At 45.3% G+C, this 23353-nt stretch overlaps 2 protein-coding genes across 3 annotated transcripts in view; both read left to right on the top strand.

Moving 5' to 3' along the window:
* pkhd1l1.1 (PKHD1 like 1, tandem duplicate 1) overlaps nt 1–23353 on the top strand; it is a 62255-nt gene that overhangs the window by 25751 nt on the left and 13151 nt on the right. For both annotated transcript variants that reach the window (XM_088010566.1, XM_088010567.1), the window contains exons 39-62: nt 1495–1743; nt 6291–6440; nt 6603–6777; nt 8663–8819; nt 9912–10068; nt 10139–10348; nt 10855–10984; nt 13674–13915; nt 14341–14477; nt 14560–15589; nt 16169–16360; nt 16683–16834; nt 16913–17072; nt 17801–17963; nt 18065–18153; nt 18603–18727; nt 18892–19021; nt 19547–19665; nt 20143–20272; nt 20402–20575; nt 21564–21667; nt 21892–22018; nt 22088–22209; nt 22291–22381. In XM_088010566.1, coding sequence (XP_087866692.1) covers nt 1495–1743; nt 6291–6440; nt 6603–6777; nt 8663–8819; nt 9912–10068; nt 10139–10348; nt 10855–10984; nt 13674–13915; nt 14341–14477; nt 14560–15589; nt 16169–16360; nt 16683–16834; nt 16913–17072; nt 17801–17963; nt 18065–18153; nt 18603–18727; nt 18892–19021; nt 19547–19665; nt 20143–20272; nt 20402–20575; nt 21564–21667; nt 21892–22018; nt 22088–22209; nt 22291–22381 — 4515 coding nt within the window. The remainder of the gene's footprint in view (nt 1–1494; nt 1744–6290; nt 6441–6602; nt 6778–8662; nt 8820–9911; nt 10069–10138; nt 10349–10854; nt 10985–13673; nt 13916–14340; nt 14478–14559; nt 15590–16168; nt 16361–16682; nt 16835–16912; nt 17073–17800; nt 17964–18064; nt 18154–18602; nt 18728–18891; nt 19022–19546; nt 19666–20142; nt 20273–20401; nt 20576–21563; nt 21668–21891; nt 22019–22087; nt 22210–22290; nt 22382–23353) is intronic.
* Nucleotides 11212–13351, top strand: LOC148156622 (uncharacterized). The gene is made up of 2 exons (XM_088009928.1): nt 11212–11215; nt 11633–13351. The coding sequence occupies exons 1-2, from the start codon at nt 11212–11214 to the stop codon at nt 12970–12972; spliced, it is 1344 nt and encodes a 447-aa protein (XP_087866054.1). The 3' UTR covers nt 12973–13351.

Raw genomic sequence — 23353 nt, 5'->3', positions numbered from 1 at the left:
CAGCACAGAGCAGCTCATCCATGTAGCCTGACGTAGAAACATTTAGCTAGACGATGTCAGAGTCAGAAGTTTTAATTATTATCAAACCTTATCAAACTCGGCGTTTTGAAGCCAAAACTACCTCAGAAATATACAGAGCTGAGAATCACCTCATTTAAAGTTAAACTCAGTTTCACACAGAGAGCCTAGCATAAATGTCTGGCTGTGGAACTGGACCGGTCCAGGTCGCTATCAGGCTAATTTCTGTTAGCAGTTTTACTAATCTTTACATCACCAAGGCTCATTAAAACAAACCTTTATCTGGGCTTTTTTCTGTTCTTCCTCCTTCTCCTCTCCCTCCCTGAAGGTTAAGTCCTTTTCTGAGACATTGTTTCGCTAACTTAGCTTCTGACCGGAGCTTTGGACGTTTGGATCCTCATTGCAGCTCATGGTACCGGCGAGGCTGCGGTACCTACCGCGGCCACCAGGGGGCTCCAAGAGCAATTCATTTTTTCTTTTTATTCATAAAATAATAATTTCTACATACATTGTCAAATATATATTATTGTAAAAACAAATCACTTCGTAGTGAAATTGTGTGTTTTTGATATTATAATGACAGAAATTATTACTAAAAAATAAATAAATAAATAAATAAATAAATCAGCTCCACTGAGGGGGCCCCTTGGTGGCCCTGGGGCCCTAAGTGGCTGCATAGTTTACTTTGCCTTGGGCCGGCCCTGGTGGTGGGTGTCAGACAAAGAAGGCCCAGGGCGACGCTCCTCCTCCAGCCCCCACACACATCCAAACACAACCTGAGAAAAAAAATAAAATGATTTTATTGGATTTAATTTACCAGAAATATTAAGAAGTAATAAAAGCTCATTGGAAATGTTTAATAATAGATGGTTACATGCATTTTATCTACAAATTAGTGGTAGGATTCAATTAAAATGCTTCATGAAGTTGATTTCAAAATCTAATTAATTGCAATTAATTGAAATATGTTTTAATAAAATTAATATTTTCAATTCAAAAACCCGTTTTGCTGCTAAATTATTGTATAAATAGTCATATGAACTCAAAACAGAGATATTTATCATTTATAATCTCTTCTTCAGATTAGCATTAGCTGCTACCTGTTATCATTTAGATACTATGTGGAGTTAGCATAGCTTCAGTGCTAGGCTAACGCCTTTTAGCACAACTTCAACAGAACCGTAGAATTTCCATCGTCCAATCAGATTGTTCAGAAGCAGGAATTAACCCCTGGTGGACCAGAGAAGCTGCTGTTGTTACTGTGTGTCAGTTTTACAGGCGTCCCAGAAATACATGAATACAAAGGTTCTTGCTTGGGACGTTTGTATGTTAGAGAAACTTAATGTGATTAATTGATTAAAGTCATTAAATCTGTGTGATTAGAAATTAACGTTTGAAAGTCCTAGTTCAAACCAAACACCAACTTCAGCCTCTGAGCTGATGCTCCTCAGCCTGAGCTGTTCTTGCTTCCTGCAGGGCCGAGCGGCGCCGTCATCACGCTCAGCGGATCGGGGTTCGGTTCCGACTCCGAGCTCGTCTCCGTCACCATCAACGGCGTTTCCTGCAACGTGTCGGCCGTCTCCGACTCCGAGCTCCGCTGCACGACGGGAAGCAACCCGGGCGGCACCTATCCGGTCGTCCTGCACCACGGGGTCAAAGGTCACGCCCAGTCGGCAGTGGAGTTCACATACGAGCTGACGCTCAGCGGCGTGCAGCCCAATGAGGGTGAGGACGGAACTGGAGCGGAGACTGACGGTGGAACCAACCAGAGCAGGACATATGTTAGCTGATGGATTGAAAACCAAGGAAGACGTGACAAAATATACAAATGAAGGCAGGAAATGAGAAGCCTGAGTAAAAAGAACAGAATTAGAAGAATGAGAACCAGATCTGGTGAGAAATCAAAGACAGAAATTAGATTCAAACAGGAAGACCTGAAAAGGTCGGCACCGCTCGCAGTTCTGATTAAATCAGTTTATTAAATCAGTTTATTAAATCAGTTCTGATTAAATGAGTTTATTAAATGAGTTTATTAAATCAGTTTATTAAATTAGTTTATTAAATCAGTTCTGATTAAATCAGTTTATTAAATCAGTTTATTAAATGAGTTTATTAAATGAGTTTATTAAATCAGTTTATTAAATGAGTTTATTAAATCAGTTTATTAAATGAGTTTATTAAATGAGTTTATTAAATGAGTTTATTAAATCAGTTTATTAAATGAGTTTATTAAATCAGTTTATTAAATGAGTTTATTAAATGAGTTTATTAAATGAGTTTATTAAATCAGTTTATTAAATGAGTTTATTAAATCAGTTTATTAAATCAGTTTATTAAATGAGTTTATTAAATCAGTTTATTAAATGAGTTTATTAAATCAGTTTATTAAATCAGTTTATTAAATCAGTTTATTAAATCAGTTTATTAAATCAGTTTATTAAATGAGTTTATTAAATCAGTTTATTAAATCAGTTCTGATTAAATCAGTTTATTAAATGAGTTTATTAAATCAGTTTATTAAATCAGTTCTGATTAAATCAGTTTATTAAATGAGTTTATTAAATTAGTTTATTAAATCAGTTTATTAAATCAGTTCTGATTAAATCAGTTTATTAAATCAGTTTATTAAATGAGTTTATTAAATCAGTTTATTAAATCAGTTTATTAAATCAGTTTATTAAATCAGTTTATTAAATCAGTTTATTAAATGAGTTTATTAAATCAGTTTATTAAATGAGTTTATTAAATTAGTTTATTAAATCAGTTCTGATTAAATCAGTTTATTAAATGAGTTTATTAAATCAGTTTATTAAATGAGTTTATTAAATTAGTTTATTAAATCAGTTTATTAAATCAGTTTATTAAATCAGTTCTGATTAAATCAGTTTATTAGATCAGTTTATTAAATGAGTTTATTAAATCAGTTCTGATTAAATCAGTTTATTAAATCAGTTTATTAAATCAGTTCTGATTAAATCAGTTTATTAGATCAGTTTATTAAATGAGTTTATTAAATCAGTTTATTAAATCAGTTTATTAAATCAGTTTATTAAATCAGTTTATTAAATCAGTTTATTAAATCAGTTTATTAAATGAGTTTATTAAATCAGTTTATTAAATGAGTTTATTAAATTAGTTTATTAAATCAGTTTATTAAATCAGTTCTGATTAAATCAGTTTATTAAATGAGTTTATTAAATCAGTTTATTAAATGAGTTTATTAAATTAGTTTATTAAATCAGTTTATTAAATCAGTTTATTAAATCAGTTCTGATTAAATCAGTTTATTAGATCAGTTTATTAAATGAGTTTATTAAATCAGTTTATTAAATCAGTTTATTAAATCAGTTTATTAAATCAGTTTATTAAATCAGTTTATTAAATGAGTTTATTAAATCAGTTTATTAAATGAGTTTATTAAATTAGTTTATTAAATCAGTTTATTAAATCAGTTCTGATTAAATCAGTTTATTAAATGAGTTTATTAAATCAGTTTATTAAATGAGTTTATTAAATCAGTTTATTAAATGAGTTTATTAAATTAGTTTATTAAATCAGTTTATTAAATCAGTTTATTAAATCAGTTTATTAAATCAGTTTATTAAATCAGTTTATTAAATCAGTTTATTAGATCAGTTTATTAAATGAGTTTATTAAATCAGTTTATTAAATCAGTTTATTAAATCAGTTTATTAAATCAGTTTATTAAATCAGTTTATTAAATTAGTTTATTAAATCAGTTTATTAAATCAGTTCTGATTAAATCAGTTTATTAAATGAGTTTATTAAATCAGTTTATTAAATGAGTTTATTAAATTAGTTTATTAAATCAGTTTATTAAATCAGTTTATTAAATCAGTTCTGATTAAATCAGTTTATTAGATCAGTTTATTAAATGAGTTTATTAAATCAGTTTATTAAATCAGTTTATTAAATCAGTTTATTAAATCAGTTTATTAAATCAGTTTATTAAATGAGTTTATTAAATCAGTTTATTAAATGAGTTTATTAAATTAGTTTATTAAATCAGTTTATTAAATCAGTTCTGATTAAATCAGTTTATTAAATGAGTTTATTAAATCAGTTTATTAAATGAGTTTATTAAATCAGTTTATTAAATGAGTTTATTAAATTAGTTTATTAAATCAGTTTATTAAATCAGTTCTGATTAAATCAGTTTATTAAATGAGTTTATTAAATCAGTTCTGATTAAATCAGTTTATTAAATCAGTTCTGATTAAATGAGTTTATTAAATCAGTTTATTAAATCAGTTCTGATTAAATCAGTTTATTAAATCAGTTCTGATTAAATCAGTTTATTAAATGAGTTTATTAAATCAGTTCTGATTAAATCAGTTTATTAAATCAGTTCTGATTAAATCAGTTTATTAAATCAGTTCTGATTAAACCAGTTTATTAAATCAGTTCTGATTAAATCAGTTTATTAAATCAGTTCTGATTAAATCAGTTTATTAAATGAGTTTATTAAATCAGTTTATTAAATCAGTTCTGATTAAATCAGTTTATTAAATGAGTTTATTAAATTAGTTTATTAAATCAGTTTATTAAATCAGTTCTGATTAAATCAGTTTATTAAATCAGTTTATTAAATGAGTTTATTAAATCAGTTCTGATTAAATCAGTTTATTAGATCAGTTTATTAAATGAGTTTATTAAATCAGTTTATTAAATCAGTTTATTAAATCAGTTTATTAAATCAGTTCTGATTAAATCAGTTTATTAAATGAGTTTATTAAATCAGTTTATTAAATGAGTTTATTAAATTAGTTTATTAAATCAGTTTATTAAATCAGTTTATTAAATCAGTTCTGATTAAATCAGTTTATTAAATCAGTTTATTAAATCAGTTTATTAAATCAGTTTATTAAATCAGTTTATTAAATGAGTTTATTAAATCAGTTTATTAAATGAGTTTATTAAATTAGTTTATTAAATCAGTTTATTAAATCAGTTCTGATTAAATCAGTTTATTAAATGAGTTTATTAAATCAGTTCTGATTAAATCAGTTTATTAAATCAGTTCTGATTAAATGAGTTTATTAAATCAGTTTATTAAATCAGTTTATTAAATGAGTTTATTAAATCAGTTCTGATTAAATCAGTTTATTAAATCAGTTCTGATTAAATCAGTTTATTAAATCAGTTCTGATTAAACCAGTTTATTAAATCAGTTTATTAAATCAGTTTATTAAATGAGTTTATTAAATCAGTTCTGATTAAATCAGTTTATTAAATCAGTTCTGATTAAATCAGTTTATTAAATCAGTTTATTAAATCAGTTTATTAAATGAGTTTATTAAATCAGTTCTGATTAAATCAGTTTATTAAATCAGTTCTGATTAAATCAGTTTATTAAATCAGTTCTGATTAAACCAGTTTATTAAATCAGTTCTGATTAAATCAGTTTATTAAATCAGTTCTGATTAAATGAGTTTATTAAATCAGTTTATTAAATCAGTTCTGATTAAATCAGTTTATTAAATCAGTTCTGATTAAATCAGTTTATTAAATCAGTTCTGATTAAATCAGTTTATTAAATGAGTTTATTAAATGAGTTTATTAAATCAGTTCTGATTAAATCAGTTTATTAAATCAGTTCTGATTAAATCAGTTTATTAAATCAGTTCTGATTAAATCAGTTTATTAAATCAGTTCTGATTAAATCAGTTTATTAAATCAGTTCTGATTAAATCAGTTTATTAAATCAGTTCTGATTAAATCAGTTTATTAAATCAGTTCTGATTAAATCAGTTTATTAAATGAGTTTATTAAATCAGTTCTGATTAAATCAGTTTATTAAATCAGTTCTGATTAAATGAGTTTATTAAATCAGTTCTGATTAAATCAGTTTATTAAATCAGTTCTGATTAAATCAGTTTATTAAATCAGTTCTGATTAAATGAGTTTATTAAATCAGTTCTGATTAAATCAGTTTATTAAATGAGTTTATTAAATGAGTTTATTAAATCAGTTCTGATTAAATCAGTTTATTAAATCAGTTCTGATTAAATCAGTTTATTAAATCAGTTCTGATTAAATGAGTTTATTAAATCAGTTTATTAAATCAGTTCTGATTAAATCAGTTTATTAAATCAGTTTATTAAATCAGTTCTGATTAAATCAGTTTATTAAATCAGTTTATTAAATCAGTTCTGATTTAATCAGTTTATTAAATCAGTTTATTAAATCAGTTCTGATTAAACCAGTTTATTAAATCAGTGCTGATCTGCGTCTTTCTCTCGGTGCTGCAGGGAGTTTCGCCGGCGGCGCTCTGCTCTCCGTCTTTGGCTCCGGGTTCGATCCGATTGGGTCCAGGGTTCTGATCTGTGACCGGGAATGTCCCGTCCTCAGAGGAGCGTCCTCGTCCTCCCGCCTGTCCTGCCTGTCTCCGCCCAACAATGGTCAGCTCCGACTGTTACCATAGCAACCCTCATGGCCATAAAGGTGGCTCTGCTGCAGTAAAGAGGAGCCCAGTTCAGGGTGTCCAAAGTGTGGCGCGGGGGCCGTCTGCGGCCCCTGGACAGACGTGTGTGTCCCTGACTTATGTCTCCATCTGTCCTCAGGCTCTGACTCGGCGGTTGGCTGCCATGTTTCCGTCCTCAACCGGCTGGACGCCGTCAACGTCTCTCAGGGCTTCACCTACCGGGCCGCCCTGACGCCCGTCGTCTCCCAGGTGTCTCCGCGGCGAGGAGGGACGGCCGGCGGCACGCGGCTCACCATCAGCGGCTCGGGCTTCAGGTGAGAAGAGTTTCCCTCAGCAGCTCTGTGATAATAATGACATTTATTATGTGAATAACATGACGATACATAACCTTATTATCATGTTAATATCTAATGAATATAATTTTTTTATAATTTGCAAATTGTATTGATAATTATTTTGTATACAAGTGTGCATCCAAACTTTTCTTTTTTTAAATCTATACATACCATCCAAGAGAAGCTGCACATACATCCTGTACCTGCTTTGGACAAAACAAGGCTGCTGTTCTCCACGTTCCCCAGGCTACCCGACACTTACTAACTAAAAACATCTGAATCAGGTTTTCCTGTCAGTTCTTCTCTTCCAAGTCATCACAATTTTAAATCTCTTCTCACTGAAGCAAACTATTTACAGTCTGCAGCGCTACAACCTCAAATCCTCAGTATTATTCAACAGTCTGATCTCCATGGTGAAATAAAATCCTGCCAATAATTCTTACATTTTCCAGATTCCATCATGTAAATATATTCATTACATCGACCCAGTCTTCCCTTTTTTTCAGCCATTTCCTAGTAATGTTTTCTTTTGCCTGCTACCATCACAATCCTGTCCATATATTTATCAGCTGCTCTTGTTAACCTTTCCATCCGTCTTCCCATACAGACAGTCAAACGTGAATGAAATACTCGCCCTCAGTCCTGATCCATACAGCTCTTTAAATCCAGCCGTAAGGCACCATTCCGGCATAATCCCAGAACACGTGGCAGTGACCCGCTCTGTCTGACCCACATTTCCTCCAACATCTTGCATCTTGGTGTTTTCTTTGTGCTGGTGTAACGAAATATCTTACAATATTCTTCCAGCCAAACTCTCTCCAGGAAAGGGAACAAGATGTTCTCCACTGTTGCCCACATATATCCTCCCAGTTCTCCTGTAAAAGCCCACGGTTAGCCTCCAGTTAGCCCACGGTTAGCCTCTAGTTAGCCCACGGTTAGCCTCCAGTTAGCCCACGGTTAGCCTCCAGTTAGCCCACGGTTAGCCTCCAGTTAGCCCACGGTTAGCCTCTAGTTAGCCCACGGTTAGCCTCTAGTTAGCCCACGGTTAGCCTCCAGTTAGCCCACGGTTAGCCTCCAGTTAGCCCACGGTTAGCCTCCAGTTAGCCCACAGTTAGCCTCCAGTTAGCCCACGGTTAGCCTCCAGTTAGCCTCCAGTTAGCCCACAGTTAGCCTCCAGTTAGCCCACAGTTAGCCTCCAGTTAGCCCACGGTTAGCCTCCAGTTAGCCCACGGTTAGCCTCCGGTTAGCCCACGGTTAGCCCACGGTTAGCCTCCAGTTAGCCCACGGTTAGCCTCCAGCTAGCCCACGGTTAGCCTCCAGCTAGCCCACGGTTAGCCTCCGGTTAGCCCACGGTTAGCCTCCGGTTAGCCTCCGGTTAGCCCACGGTTAGCCTCCAGTTAGCCTCCAGTTAGCCCTCGGTTAGCCTCCAGTTAGCCCACGGTTAGCCTCCAGTTAGCCCACGGTTAGCCTCCAGTTAGCCTCCAGTTAGCCCACGGTTAGCCTCCGGTTAGCCCACGGTTAGCCTCCAGTTAGCCCACGGTTAGCCTCCAGTTAGCCCACGGTTGGCCTCCAGTTAGCCCACGGTTAGCCTCCAGTTAGCCTCCAGTTAGCCCACGGTTAGCCTCCAGTTAGCCTCCAGTTAGCCCACGGTTAGCCTCTTTTCCCCATCTTACTTTTATGTATGTTTTGCTTTTCTTCAAATTTTCCAATCCTGTGTACAATTTAGGAATTATTTTCTTCCCCGCCTTCGATTCATTGGCTGAAATAAACATCTTAGTTATCGCCGATTCCAACTCCATTAACTTTATCTTTGAAACAGAGAGGACATGTCCTCTCCAACGTGTCACCTGTCCTCGTCTCTCAGCTCCAGGTTGGACGACGTCAACGTGACGATCGGCGGCTCGCCGTGCGACGTTCAGTCCTCCAACATGACTCACATCGTCTGCGTGACGAGCGCCCAGCAGCGCTCACAGGAGACGGAGGTCAGGGTTAGCATCGGAGACCGCGGCGTCGCCAAGACGGTAACCGCACACACACACACAGAGACACACAGAGACACACAGACACACACACACAGACACAGAGACACACAGAGACACACAGACACACACACACAGACACAGACACACACACACACACACACACACACACAGAGACACACACACACAGAGACACACACACACAGAGACACACACACACACACACACACACAGACACACAGACACAGACACACACACACACACACACACACACACACACAGAGACACACACACACAGAGACACACACACACACACACACACAGACACACACAGACACACACACACACACACACAGACACACACACACACAGACACACAGACACAGACACACACACACACACACACACACACAGACACACACACACACACACACAGACACACACACACACACACACACACAGACACACTCACACACAGACACACACACACAGACACACACACACACACAGACACACACACACACACACACACAGAGACACACACACAGACACACTCACACACACACACACAGAGACACACACACACACAGACACACAGAGACACACAGAGACACACACACACACACACACACACAGAGACACACACACACAGAGACACACACACACAGACACACACACACACACACACACACACACACACACACACACAGACACACACACACACAGAGACACACACACACAGACACAGACACACACACACACACAGACACACCCCCACAGACACAGACACACACACACACAGACACACACACACACAGACACACACACACACACACAGACACAGACACACACACACACACACACACACACACACACAGACACACACACACACACACACACACACAGACACAGACACACACAGACACACACACACACACACACACACACAGACACAGACACACACACAGACACAGACACAGACACACACACACACACACACACAGACACAGACACACACAGAAACACACAGACACACACAGAAACACACAGACACACACAGAAACACACACACACACACACACAGTAGCAGGACCAGCTCAGCAGGAGGAACTTTTCCTCTCTGCGTCTCTGCAGGATGCAGCCAACTTCCTGTATGTGGACGTTTGGTCGTCCCGGTTCACCTGGGGGGGCCTGCCCCCCCCCGAGCGCGGCTCCTTGGCGGTCATCGCTAAAGGTCAGACGGTGCTGCTGGACGCCAGCACGCCGGTGCTGAAGATGCTCCTCATCCAGGGTGAGCAGAGTTTGCGTTCCTCCGATGGAAGCAGAGATCCGCTCTGGGCTGAACCTGCTGCTCTCCTCAGGAGGAACGCTGATGTTCGACGAGGCCGACCTGGAGCTGCAGGCGGAGAACATCCTCATCACAGACGGAGGGCGGCTCCAGATCGGCCAGGAGGGGGCGCCCTTCCAGCACAAGGCCATCATCACACTCCATGGTCACCTGCGCTCTCCTGAACTTCCTGTCTATGGGTCCAAGACGCTGGCCGTCAGAGAGGGCGTCTTAGACCTCCATGGTATGAACGCCCCACAGGATTTATTAAAGTGTTACAATAAAATAATAAAAACACATCTTTCAGTGTCATTACTGACCCTGGACAGCAGGGGGTGCACTTTGACACTTTCTCCAAAGTAGCTGTTAATGTAGTTACGTTTGTTTTTAATATTTTCTAGCATATTGTCATTATTCATATTATTCATATGAATTTTCTCTTTTATAGGAAATAAAATCAATGTAGATTCAGCACCAGAACAAAGTTTGATTCTTTCTCATATGTCGCAGATTTTTTGCAGTTTCTCACTTCCTGCTTTCGATGCTGCTGGTTCAGCGTTTAGCCGCTGGTCAGCAGAGATCTGCTGCTCTGGTCTGAAGTGTTGCATGAAGGGAAACTGTTAGAAACCCCGACCACATTTACTCTCCCAGCTCCAGTTACTTGCAGTAATCTGAGTTTTCTAACCTCCAGCACCATCACAACTCATCCTCCTTTTCAAATGAGTCATTGTTGGTGACCTATCTCTCCAGGTATTCCTGTTCCCGTCACCTGGACACACCTGGCCCAGACCGCCGCCAACGGCTCCGCCACGCTGACGCTGATGGAGGCTGTGACCTGGAAACCTGGAGAGGAGATCGTCATCGCCTCCACCGGCCACAGGTACGAGCGCCGCCCCTCGGGGAAAGTTTCTGGGGTTAAAAAAGAACTAAGGTCTGACCCAGTGGCTGGAAGGGTCAAAGGTCACCTCCAAACCGTCTGAGGTCTGTCATCCTCCAGAGAAGAATCATTTTCTCAAGATAACATTATTATTTCTAAGTTAGAAATACTAAAACATAGAATAAAATCACCAGACGCTGGCTCCTCCCTGAGCCTCCTACTGCAGAAGAATGAGTTGATGAAATCTGTCAGATGGAAAGATTAACATTTCTAATTCGTTTTCAAATGAATAAGTTTATTATCTTGTTGTCCAAACGCAGGTCTTATGTCAACCAAACACAATATGCACTAACTTGATGAGAATTTAAAAAGAAAGGCTTCATCCTTCAGGAAGTGTCTATTTACAATATAATATACTTAGTTATAGACATAAAAGTATGACTCTCCAAAACTATACCCCTGACTCCCCTTTTTGTTTTATTTTGTTTGTTTTGCTTTTGTAAATGGAAATGAAAAGAGAAGGAATGTTGTATCTGATCACAGACTGAAACTGTAATCTTCTCAATACCTCAAAAATGAAGAATAATAAAAAAATAGTATTAAAATGTTTTAAAATTGAAAATAATAACAATAAAGAAGGATAAAAACCAGACGGAGGGAACCAGGACGGAGGGAACCAGGACGGAGGGAACCAGGACGAAGGGAACCAGGACGGAGGGAACCAGGATGGAGGGAACCAGGACGGAGGGAACCAGGACGGAGGGAACCAGGACGGAGGGAACCAGGATGGAGGGAACCAGGATGGAGGGAACCAGGACGGAGGGAACCAGGACGGAGGGAACCAGGACGAAGGGAACCAGGACGGAGGGAACCAGGACGGAGGGAACCAGGACGGAGGGAACCAGGATGGAGGGAACCAGGATGGAGGGAACCAGGACGGAGGGAACCAGGACGGAGGGAACCAGGACGAAGGGAACCAGGACGGAGGGAACCATGATGAAGGGAACCAGGACGGAGGGAACCAGGACGGAGGGAACCAGGACGGAGGGAACCAGGATGGAGGGAACCAGGACGAAGGGAACCAGGACGGAGGGATCCATGACGAAGGGAACCAGGACGGAGGGAACCAGGACGGAGGGAACCAGGACGGAGGGAACCATGACGGAGGGAACCAGGACGGAGGGAACCAGGACGGAGGGAACCATGATGAAGGGAACCAGGACGAAGGGAACCAGGACGGAGGGAACCAGGACGGAGGGAACCATGATGAAGGGAACCAGGACGGAGGGAACCAGGACGGAGGGAACCATGATGAAGGGAACCAGGACGGAGGGAACCATGATGAAGGGAACCAGGACGGAGGGAACCAGGAGGACAGAGGGAACCAGGACGAAGGGAACCAGGACGAAGGGAACCAGGACGGAGGGAACCAGGACGGAGGGAACCATGACGGAGGGAACCAGGACGAAGGGAACCAGGACAGAGGGAACCAGGACGAAGGGAACCAGGACGGAGGGAACCAGGACGAAGGGAACCAGGACGGAGGGAACCATGATGAAGGGAACCAGGACGGAGGGAACCATGATGAAGGGAACCAGGACGGAGGGAACCAGGAGGACAGAGGGAACCAGGACGAAGGGAACCAGGATGGAGGGAACCAGGACGGAGGGAACCATGACGGAGGGAACCAGGACGAAGGGAACCAGGACAGAGGGAACCAGGACGAAGGGAACCAGGACGGAGGGAACCAGGACGAAGGGAACCAGGACGGAGGGAACCAGGACGGAGGGAACCATGATGAAGGGAACCAGGACGGAGGGAACCAGGACGGAGGGAACCATGATGAAGGGAACCAGGACGGAGGGAACCAGGACGAAGGGAACCAGGACGGAGGGAACCAGGACAGAGGGAACCAGGACGAAGGGAACCAGGACAGAGGGAACCAGGACGAAGGGAACCAGGACAGAGGGAACCAGGTGGAGGAAGGTTGATGATGTGGGTTTGTTCTGCAGCCAGCAGTCACTGAGTGGACCATGAAGTTCTCTAGAGTCCAAAGTGAATCCAGCAACTGAAGCCAAACTGGGTCACCAACAGAACAAGGTGCTTGTGAAGTCAAATCAGAAAAAGAAAAGTAAAAAAACAGAAATGCGCCCACTGTGTTCCACACGGAGCTAGAAGAGGGACGGACAGTGAAAAAAAGCGGAAGAGAAAGCCAAACAAAGAGGACGGGAGTTTGGGGTCTCTTTTGGTCAGAGAACCTGGTCGACTTGTGCAGAACTGGATGAATTTGTAAACGGGCGGCCAGGCAGCCGGTTTTTACCTGCTTCTGGACCAACTGTGAACATGTCCTGATACACACTAATAAGTAAATGGAGGATAAAATGAAGACAACTGCTTGGTAATGTGAGTAAAACCCTGTTGATGAAAGTCTGCATCGATTTATTCATCCCTTTTCAAGTGGGGAAGCTGCACAGATTAGAAAAGAACTTGACAATGCTACAATGGCCTACTCAAAGGCCTTAAGCAGGTAGAAGTGCTGAGGTGGGAGCAGAACCTCAGTGAACCGGTTTCTGTTTTTCCCTGTGTTCTGAGGCCCATAGAACCCTCTGAGGTTCTGCTGAGGTTCCTATATCTTCCAGAGTGCAGTGCGGTGTTCAGCAGCCGGTTGAAATCTCTGATTTTGGTCTTCCAGGCACAGCCAGAGAGAAAACGAGGTAAGAACCATCGCTGCCGTGTCAGCCGGCGGAAAAACTCTGACCCTGACCGAGCCGCTGACCTTCTCCCACCTGGGCGTGGCCGCCACGCTGCCCGACGGCGCCGTGTTTGAGGCCCGGGCCGAGGTGGGCCTCCTCACCAGGAACGTCGTGGTCCGAGGCTCCCAGAACCTCGACTGGAGCGACGAGGTCGAAGCGTGTCCCGACGGCTTCAACACAGGTGCCGGACCGGCTGGATCAAAGAACCTGATGGTCCGGTAGACCCAGTCCGATTGGGACCAAAACGGCAACATGGCTTCCATTTCCAGCTGCGGTTCTCTTTCTCACTGAACCGAGTCAAACCAACCACACTGGACTTTCTGGGCAAACGAACTGGAGTGTGAACAAGTTCAACTGGTTTGGTTGGTTTGACTCAGTGCAGTCAGAAAGAGAACCGCAGTTGAAAATGGATTACATGTTGCCGTTTTGGTCCCAATCGGGCCAAGTACCGGACGGCCAGGTGGGAAACGGCCTCAATGTTTCTCTGCAGACAGCATGAGTTTGAATTTGAAATGTTAGCTGTAGACCTGGAACAGCCATCTTGAATGTGCGGTTGGCATCTTATTGGGTTTTCTGGGCTGAATCTCGTCTTTTCTGGCGCTACAGGTGAATTTGCCACGCAGACGTGTTTCCAAGGCAGGTTCGGAGAGGAAATCGGCAGCGATCAGTTTGGTGGTTGCATCATGTTCCACGCTCCCAGGCCAGGAGAGAACCTCGCTCTGGGCAGACTGGAGTATGTTGAGGTGAAATGTCTCTAGAGCCTCCAGATTTCCTAACCTAATCCATATTGGTCTTGGTGAGCATCAACTTTTCTGGATCTGGCAGATCTTCCACGCCGGTCAGGCCTTCAGGCTCGGTCGGTACCCCATCCACTGGCATCTGATGGGCGACATCAACTACAAATCGTACGTCCGGGGCTGCGCCATCCACCAGACCTTCAACAGGGCCGTGACCATCCACAACACCCATCGGCTGCTGGTGGAGCACAACGTCATCTACGACATAATGGGCGGAGCCTTCTTCATCGAGGACGGCATCGAGACGGAGAACATTCTGCAGTACAACCTGGCCGTGTTTGTCAAACAGAGCACCAGCCTCCTGAACGATGACGTCACCCCTGCTGCCTACTGGGTCACCAATCCCAACAACATCATCCGGCACAACGCCGCAGCAGGAGGGACCCACTTCGGTTTCTGGTACCGCATGCACGATAACCCCGATGGCCCGTCGTACGACCCAAACGTCTGCCAGAAGAGGGTTCCCCTAGGCGAGTTCTCCAACAACACGGTGCACTCCCAGGGATGGTTCGGTCTCTGGATCTTCCAAGAATTCTTCCCCATGAAGGACGGACGCTGCACCTCCACAACCCCAGAACCCGCTGTCTTCCATTCCCTGACCACCTGGAACTGCGAGAAAGGCGCAGAGTGGGTCAACGTTGGCGCCGTGCAGTTCAACAACTTCATCATGGTCAACAACGAGAAGGCCGGCATCGAGGCCAAGCGCATCTTTCCATGGGCTGTGAGTGGCTTTGGGGAGGATGGCGGCGCCACACTCTCCAACAGCACCATCGTGGCCCACATGGATGAACTCGGCCTGGGCAGCGATTACTGCACACGCCGGGGCGTCATCACGCCGTTTGATGATGGCATGAGTGTCCTCAACACTCGGTTTGTTAACTTTAACCGGAGCAACTGCACGGCTATCGGAGTGACCTCAATCGATGGGACTTGTACAGATCGCTGTGGCGGCTGGGCCGTCAGGTTCGCCGGGATCCAGTACAGGAACTCCCCCAACAAGGCCGGATTCAGGTGGGAGCACGAAGTCCAGCTGGTGGACACGGACGGCTCCCTCACAGGTACACACCCCAGCCACTGAACCTCTGGTCCAACCAGCAGCTCTTCAGGGTCGTCATCAAGGCAACTACACCTTCCTGTAATCTGTTAAAGTGGTCTTCATCAATGGTTGGAGGTCTTTCATTGAAAAATCTCTTTCTACTGAAGGTCTGAAGGTGAAAAATAGTCTTGGTGGGAAGAGAAGCAAGATGTTTGGGTTTCTGGTTTGTTGGGGTGCAGTACATGAAGCAAAGGGTTTCCCTGCCCAGTTAAGCAGCTGTTTGACCTTCTGTCCAGCTTTGCCCAGAGCAGCTTTAGTGTAGCAGCTTTGAACTAAACAGAATCATTTTGTTCTCCAGAGGAAATGCTGTTCATCTGCCGGAGGCAGTCTGGCCTTCCTTTGGTCCTTGCCTGGTTTCAGGGACCGTCTGGTCGCTGCGTTTAGATGTTCGGAGTTCTCAGCTAAAGCCCAAAGAAAAGCCTTAAAAGATCCTGAGAAACCTGGCAGAACGGTTGATTAAATCCACTTCTGAAGGTTATGAGAAGGTCTGAGTGAAACACCAGGAATCATCCATTCAATGTTGTGAACTCCATGTTTGCAGGAAATGTGGACCATAAGGTGGTGCCGATGAGCAGCCTGCTGGACCCGGCCCACTGTTCCCACAGCGCCGAGTGGAGCGTGGGTTTCCCCGGAGCCGTCTGCGACCACACCGTCAACTTCCATCGCCTGGCGTTCAACAACCCCACTCCGACTTCTCTGCAGGCCAAAGATGCCATCCTGACCAACTCGCATGGTACTGAGGCCTCAGCGTCCCGCAGGAGCAACTGCTGCTTTTTATTTGATTTATTTATGAGGTTTACTTGACAGGGACATCAGAGACAAACTGAACCAAACAGCAGCTCCATGCTTGTGTCCTTATAGCGTAAGCTAATGCGCAGCACTTGTCCCTAGATGTGCTTTTTAAACAGTACATCTAAGAACTACTACAAAGTAGATTGATAGCCATTTAAAATAATACATGATGTTGACTACATATGAACATCACACTGCCATCTGCTGGTGATGAGTGGGACCTGCAGTAGCTCCAGTAACAGCTGTTGTTGCGTTGAACTCAGGCAGCAGCGTGGTTCCTTACCTGAAGAAGAGGATGACCCATAAGTTCGGCTGGATGGCGCTGCTGCCGTCCGGACAGACGTACAACTGGCACTTCGACAACGCCGACCACATCACCAACATCACCTACGACGCCAAGTTCTACGGCTTCAAGGTAAAACCTGGCAAAACCCGGCCAGAGGCGGAGAGGCACCGCCCGGCCCGCCTGACGGCTCCGTCTCCTCTCCCACAGTCGGACCAGTTCGTCATCATCAAACACAACTTCACCCAGAGACCCGACAGCTTCCACATCCTGGACGACAGGAACGGCTCGTCCGCGGCGCTGAGCTTCAGCGGCAACGATAACGGAGACTGGTTCTTCAACAAGACCACCAACGACCTCTTCTACCTCAGTCAGACACACTTTATGACCTCTGACCTCTCAGTGCTGCAGATAATTCAAGCTTTCACGTGCTTAAAGTAGCATTGATTCTTTGAGCATCGATTCTTTGAAAAGAAAAATAAGCGCTAGCCACTGAAAAATTCAAGATGGCGGCCAGTTGAAAAGATGCCCACCATGGAGGAAAATCTACTTTAGTTAAATGTGTAAATATTTGTCACAGATTAATACTTTTGGTGCCAAATCATAAATAATTGGACTAAAGGAACCATATTTACTGATACTGATCATAGTTTGACTTTTCAAGATGTCACGATGGTTGTCAACAAATGTTTTCCCAGATTCTGAATGTGCTTGTTATCAAATAATGCTCGACTAAAATCGGTAGCAGTCATTAGCTGCAGCTAACCAAAAAGGATTACCAATCACAAGCCATTGAACAAGAATCTTAGCTATGCTAACACTACACTGCTAAACACATCAAAAATTAGCCAAAACTAACTCCAACATTAGCCAAAGCTATTGCTAACTATTAGCCAAAGCTAATGTTCATGTTAGCCATAGCTAATGCTAACCAGTAAGATGACTGTCTCAGTCAGTCTCACATCTTCATCTCCATCCAGTTGACTGGAGTTGACTAACCCTTGGTAAAGTCCGGAGTTTCTGTAGTAAAGTTTAGTGAACGGACGACCTCAGCGCCTGATGTTTCTGGCTGAAACAGGAAATGTTCTATTTCTGCAGTTTCTGGGAAGACGAGCCGGCGCCGGCGCCGCAGCAGCGTGGATCGCTCCATGACAGACGTCGCCACTAACCTGGCCGTCCATCGCTGCTTCTTCCATCAGTGCGTGGCTCCGGCCCCGGCCACGCCGGCTCCCGTCCCCAGCCGCCGACCCAACGACTTCCTGTAGGTCCAACTGGACCTCAGTCCAGCCTGGCAGACCAGAACCGGGCTGAGCTGGTTCTGCTTTGGCCTTTTTAACACAGCGTGTTTGCATATTTCTGCAGTCTGTGGTCTGATGCTTCATTCTGGAAAAGTTCTGCGGAGAACAACTTCACTGTGCCAGCAGAGGGCGCCGATGCAGTCATCCCTTCAGGTACCGACCCGGCGTCATGGAAAGCTGTTCCTATGCAGTCAGAATGTATTTAGTCTCATAAGGGGAAATTTCATCCGTTTGAAACGGTGACGTTCATAAGTGAATAATTTGGTGGAAATGAGAATCTAAAAACCGAACCTTCACGTTTTTCCCAGATTAACCCAAATGATGTTCTGACGGCGTAGCTTCAAACAGCAGCCAAACGTGCTCCACATCTTTTATTAGAGCTGATCAAATTGTAATTTTTTAGTTCCATGATGATCAGATTCAGCACATCCCTAAATCATCGTCGTCACTAAGGATAATTATCAGCGTCCAGGTTCCTCATGAATGCGGATCTGAAGCTCCTCCTTTTGACGTTATTTGGTTATTTTCTTCCGTTACCGGGCCGATCGGAGAATTAAAGGGTTAAAACTGATTATGGATCTGATGATCGGCTCTCTCCACAGGGAAGTGGGTCGTTCTGGACCGAGACACGCCATCCCTCAGCAGGCTCACCGTCTCCGGGGTTCTGGAGGTTCTGGACTCCCCGAACAGAACCCTGGTGATCGACGCCGTCTACGTCTCCATCCAGGTTGGCATGGCAACCAGACTCTGCTTCAGATTTAAACCGGAACCGTTCCGGCCCAGCAGCCAGACCCGATCAGAACCTCAGCCGGTTCCGGGCCGCGTGGCTGCGGGGCCGGGCCGGGCCGGTCCGGTGGAAGTGACGGTCGTTGTGCCGGTGTTGTGCCGCAGGGCGGCAGGCTGCTGGCCGGGTGGGACGGCGAGCCGTTCCAGGGCCGGCTGGAGATCCGGCTCCGAGGGAACCACGACACGCCCGACTGGCTGCTGCCCGGCGGACCCAACCAGGGATCCAAGGTCCTGGGTGAGACGGAGAACCGGGTCTGGACCTGCCAGGTTCTGGTCCGGTTCCAGATAAATGGAGGTCAAAAACAAATGACAATAATTTGGATTGAGAAAAAAGACAGAAATAAATTTTTCCGAGACAAATTTTCATCATTTAGAAATGTTCCAAAAATATTTGATCAACAAGCCAAATGCTGAGTTTGGAGATCATTACATCTAAAAACTGAATATTTAGCTCAAAGCTAAGCCCTCAGCTAGCTCAGAGCTAAGCCCTCAGCTAGCTCAGAGCTAAGCCCTCAGCTAGCTCAGAGCTAAGCCCTCAGCTAGCTCAGAGCTAAGCCCTCAGCTAGCTCAGAGCTATTAGCTAATAGCTGACTAAGCGGTTTACTGTTGGATAAACTGAACACAGTTTAAAAAATGAAGCTGTTAGCTTTTGGCTCAGCCTAAACTGTCCGGTTGGGATGCAAAGCGGGTCAGAACCGGCCGGTCGTGTGGAAAGCGAAGCTTCAAACTGTGACTCCCCTGTGGTTCTGTGGTTCTGCAGGTGTGTTCGGTACTTTGGACCTGTACGGTCGGCCTCCAGGCGTTTACCGCACCAAGCTGGCCGCCACTGCCGCCGCCGGGTCCGACTCGCTGGTTCTGGTGCAGCCCGTCGACTGGAAGGTCAGAGTGCTGGCTCTGGTGGCCTGATTTATGTGAACCAGGTTCTGCTTGGACCTCATCCTGTCCATCAGAACCTGGAGTCCGACCGGGTCACAGGAACCTGGACTTCTCCTGACCCAGATTTAAATAATGCCAGTTTAGCTTTGAGGAATTTTCCTCAGCTTGGAGTGCTGATGGTTCTGACCCGGTTGGACGTCCAGAGTCTTCTGGGTCTGAGTGGAGACGCAGCGTTTCTATAGTTACAGGCTCAAACTGCTGCCACCTCCACCTGTAAAACACTTGAGAATTCGGGAATGTCGCCGTCTGTCTGTGGGGGGATACGGGACAGGTATGCTGTCACCATGGCAACCAGTCTGTAGGACTACATTACCCAGAAGCCTCTCTCCATTTCTAAGCAGGTTCTATGTGGTGTCCTGGTTCCGGTTCTGGTTCTGGTTCCAGTCCTGGCTCCTGACTGCATCTCTGGTTTCTGTTCAGGTTGGAGACCAGGTTGCCATCTCCACCTCCGGCTACAGAGCCTCGGAGACGGAGAAACGTCGGATCGCGGCGGTGTCGGCCGACGGCCTCATCCTGACCCTCAACCAGCCATTGGACCACACTCACATGGGTCAGTTCCTTTCAGAACCTTTCACATGATGAACCCTTTCCTCTGATTGGACCAGAAGCATAGATTGGACTGTCTGCTGGTTCCTGACAGGTTCTGGGCTCAGGTTCTAACAGGTTTTGATTCTGGTAGGTGGAACCCACTCTGTCCCTGGGTCGTCCTTCTCCTATGCTCTGGCGGCGGATGTCGGCCTCCTGAGCCGGAACATCCGGATCATCGGCGAGGAGTATCCAGCGATGAAGGTGGAATCCTTTGGCGCCCGGCTGCTGGTGGGAACTTTCTCCAGCGGCGGAGTCAGCTATCGAGGTACGCAGCTTCTGTAGGCTTCTCCTGCGTGGTCAGGGTTCAAGAAGGTTCCTGGCAATGACCTGCTAGCATCCTGGCAACGACCTGCTAGCATCCTGACAACGACCTGCTAGCATCCTGGCAACGACCTGCTAGCATCCTGACAACGACCTGCTAGCATCCTGGCAACGACCTGCTAGCATCCTGACAACGACCTGCTAGCATCCTGGCAACGACCTGCTAGCATCCTGACAACGACCTGCTAGCATCCTGGCAACGACCTGCTAGCATCCTGACAACGACCTGCTAGCATCCTGGCAACGACCTGCTAGCATCCTGGCAACGACCTGCTAGCATCCTGGCAACGACCTGCTAGCATCCTGGCAACGACCTGCTAGCATCCTGGCAACGACCTGCTAGCATCCTGGCAACGACCTGCTAGCATCCTGGCAACGACCTGCTAGCATCCTGACAACGACCTGCTAGCTTGCTGCTGCTAGCATCCTGGCAACGACCTGCTAGCATCCTGGCAACGACCTGCTAGCATCCTGGCAACGACCTGCTAGCTTGCTGCTGCTAGCATCAACTCCTGATCAGATCAGGCAGACTTGAAGGAGACAGAACGGACAACCATGGAGGAAAACCACCATCTAAACCACAGATAGCTGGTTCACTACACTTTCTGAAACTTTTATGTAACTTTAGAATTTCTTACAGTACTTTCTGAACATTATGTGGTGCTTTCTGAAACTTTAAAGTTTCAGAATCTTTTATGGAACTCTTTAAGACTTTCCAGAGATACCATGTAATGTCTTTGAACTTACTTTCCCAGAACATGCAGAGTACTTTCAGGAACCCAGAAAATGCTTCCCACTATCTAGAGCTGACTGAACTTTCTGAGGAATAGAACGTGTCGGTCCGTCAGGATGAAATAGAGAAACATGGAGACCTTTGATGGTGTGTGTGGTGAGCGCTGCCCTCAGTCTGTCCTCTCTTGCTCGTCCCAAAGGTAAAGCCCAGATCAGGAATGTGGAGTTCTTCCGCTCCGGCCAGGAAGGCTGGACCGACTACTTCGACCCGCGGTACTCTGTGGCCTTCCTCAACCTGGGAGAGGTACGCCAACACTCAGGTGGAAGGAAACCTCAGACAGCAGATGAAACGACCGTCCTTTCTCCTCTGATCCAGGATGAGCCTCTGAAACCTCTCGCTCTCTTCTTCTCATTTTCCTTTTCCTGTGAACCTCAAAAGGATCCAGATCAGTAGTTCTCCAGACGTTCAGACTTGGCCTTTCTTTATTTCCTGCCGTTCAGGAGATGAAAATGTTTTTTTATGTGAAGGTTTCAGGGAACGACTCGTACATCCAGGGCTGTGCCTTCCATGACGGTTTCTCTCCGGCCATCGGAGTCTTCGGGACGGCGGGTCTGAGCATCGACGATAACGTTGTCCATCACACGGTGGGCGAAGGTAATCCAGGGTAACGGCGGAGGAAACGCTTCCCGGTCCTCCGGAAGGTTAATGGCAATCTGTGTGCAGGAATCCGCGTTTGGGGCGATCGGATCCTGCTGAGGAGGAACCTGGTGATGATGTCACTGTGGCCCGGATCGTATCAGGACAGAGAGGAACCCTTCAACTTCCAGTGGAACGCTGCCATCGAGGTTCCTCCTGTCAAACAAACCATCAGCTGCTGGGACTTTCAGACAACTTCCCAATATTCCCAATGTGTTTCCTGTTTCCAGGTGAGCGAGGGCTCCGGTGTGGTGCTGCAGAACAACATCGTGGCGGGATATGAGAGGGTGGCATATCGCATCGACGGCGAGCCGTGCCCAGGTAGGGAACGTCGCAGCGTTTCCTCCGGGAGCGTTTCCTCCCGGAGCGTTTCCTCACGGAGCGTTTCCTCCTGGAGCGTTTCCTCCGGGAGCGTTTCCTCGCGGAGCGTTTCCTCCGGGAGCGTTTCCTCGCGGAGCGTTTCCTCTGGGAGCGTTTCCTCGCGGAGCGTTTCCATCTGGAGCGTTTCCTCCTGGAGCGTTTCCTCTGGGAGCGTTTCCTCGCGGAGCCTTTCCTCCGGGAGCGTTTCCACCTGGAGCGTTTCCTCCCGGAGCGTTTCCTCCTGGAGCGTTTCCTCCCGGAGCGTTTCCTCCCGGAGCGTTTCCTCGCGGAGCGTTCCCTCTGGGAGCGTTTCCTCCCGGAGCGTTTCCTCACGGAGCGTTTCCTCCGGGAGCGTTTCCATCTGGAGCGTTTCCTCCGGGAGCGTTTCCACCTGGAGCGTTTCCTCACGGAGCGTTTCCTCACGGAGCGTTCCTTCTGGGAGCGTTTCCTCCCGGAGCGTTTCCTCACGGAGCGTTTCCTCCGGGAGCGTTTCCTCGCGGAGCGTTTCCTCCGGGAGCGTTTCCACCTGGAGCGTTTCCTCGCGGAGCGTTTCCTCCGGGAGCGTTTCCTCGCGGAGCGTTTCCTCCGGGAGCGTTTCCATCTGGAGCGTTTCCTCCTGGAGCGTTTCCTCCGGGAGCGTTTCCTCCCGGAGCGTTTCCTCCCGGAGCGTTTCCTCCCGGAGCGTTTCCTCCCGGAGCGTTTCCTCCCGGAGCGTTTCCTCACGGAGCGTTTCCTCCGGGAGCGTTTCCTCCGGGAGTGTTTCCATCTGGAGCGTTTCCATCTGGAGCGTTTCCTCACGGAGCGTTTCCTCCCGGAGCGTTTCCTCCCGGAGCGTTTCCTCCGGGAGTGTTTCCATCTGGAGCGTTTCCATCTGGAGCGTTTCCTCACGGAGCGTTTCCTCCGGGAGTGTTTCCATCTGGAGCGTTTCCTCCC

The sequence above is a fragment of the Poecilia mexicana genome, unplaced genomic scaffold (assembly GCF_051168715.1).
Source record: "Poecilia mexicana isolate PSO_F unplaced genomic scaffold, ASM5116871v1 scaffold_11, whole genome shotgun sequence".
NCBI classification, from domain to species: Eukaryota; Metazoa; Chordata; class Actinopteri; order Cyprinodontiformes; family Poeciliidae; genus Poecilia; species Poecilia mexicana.
This window is presented reverse-complemented; position numbering and strand designations above follow the sequence as displayed.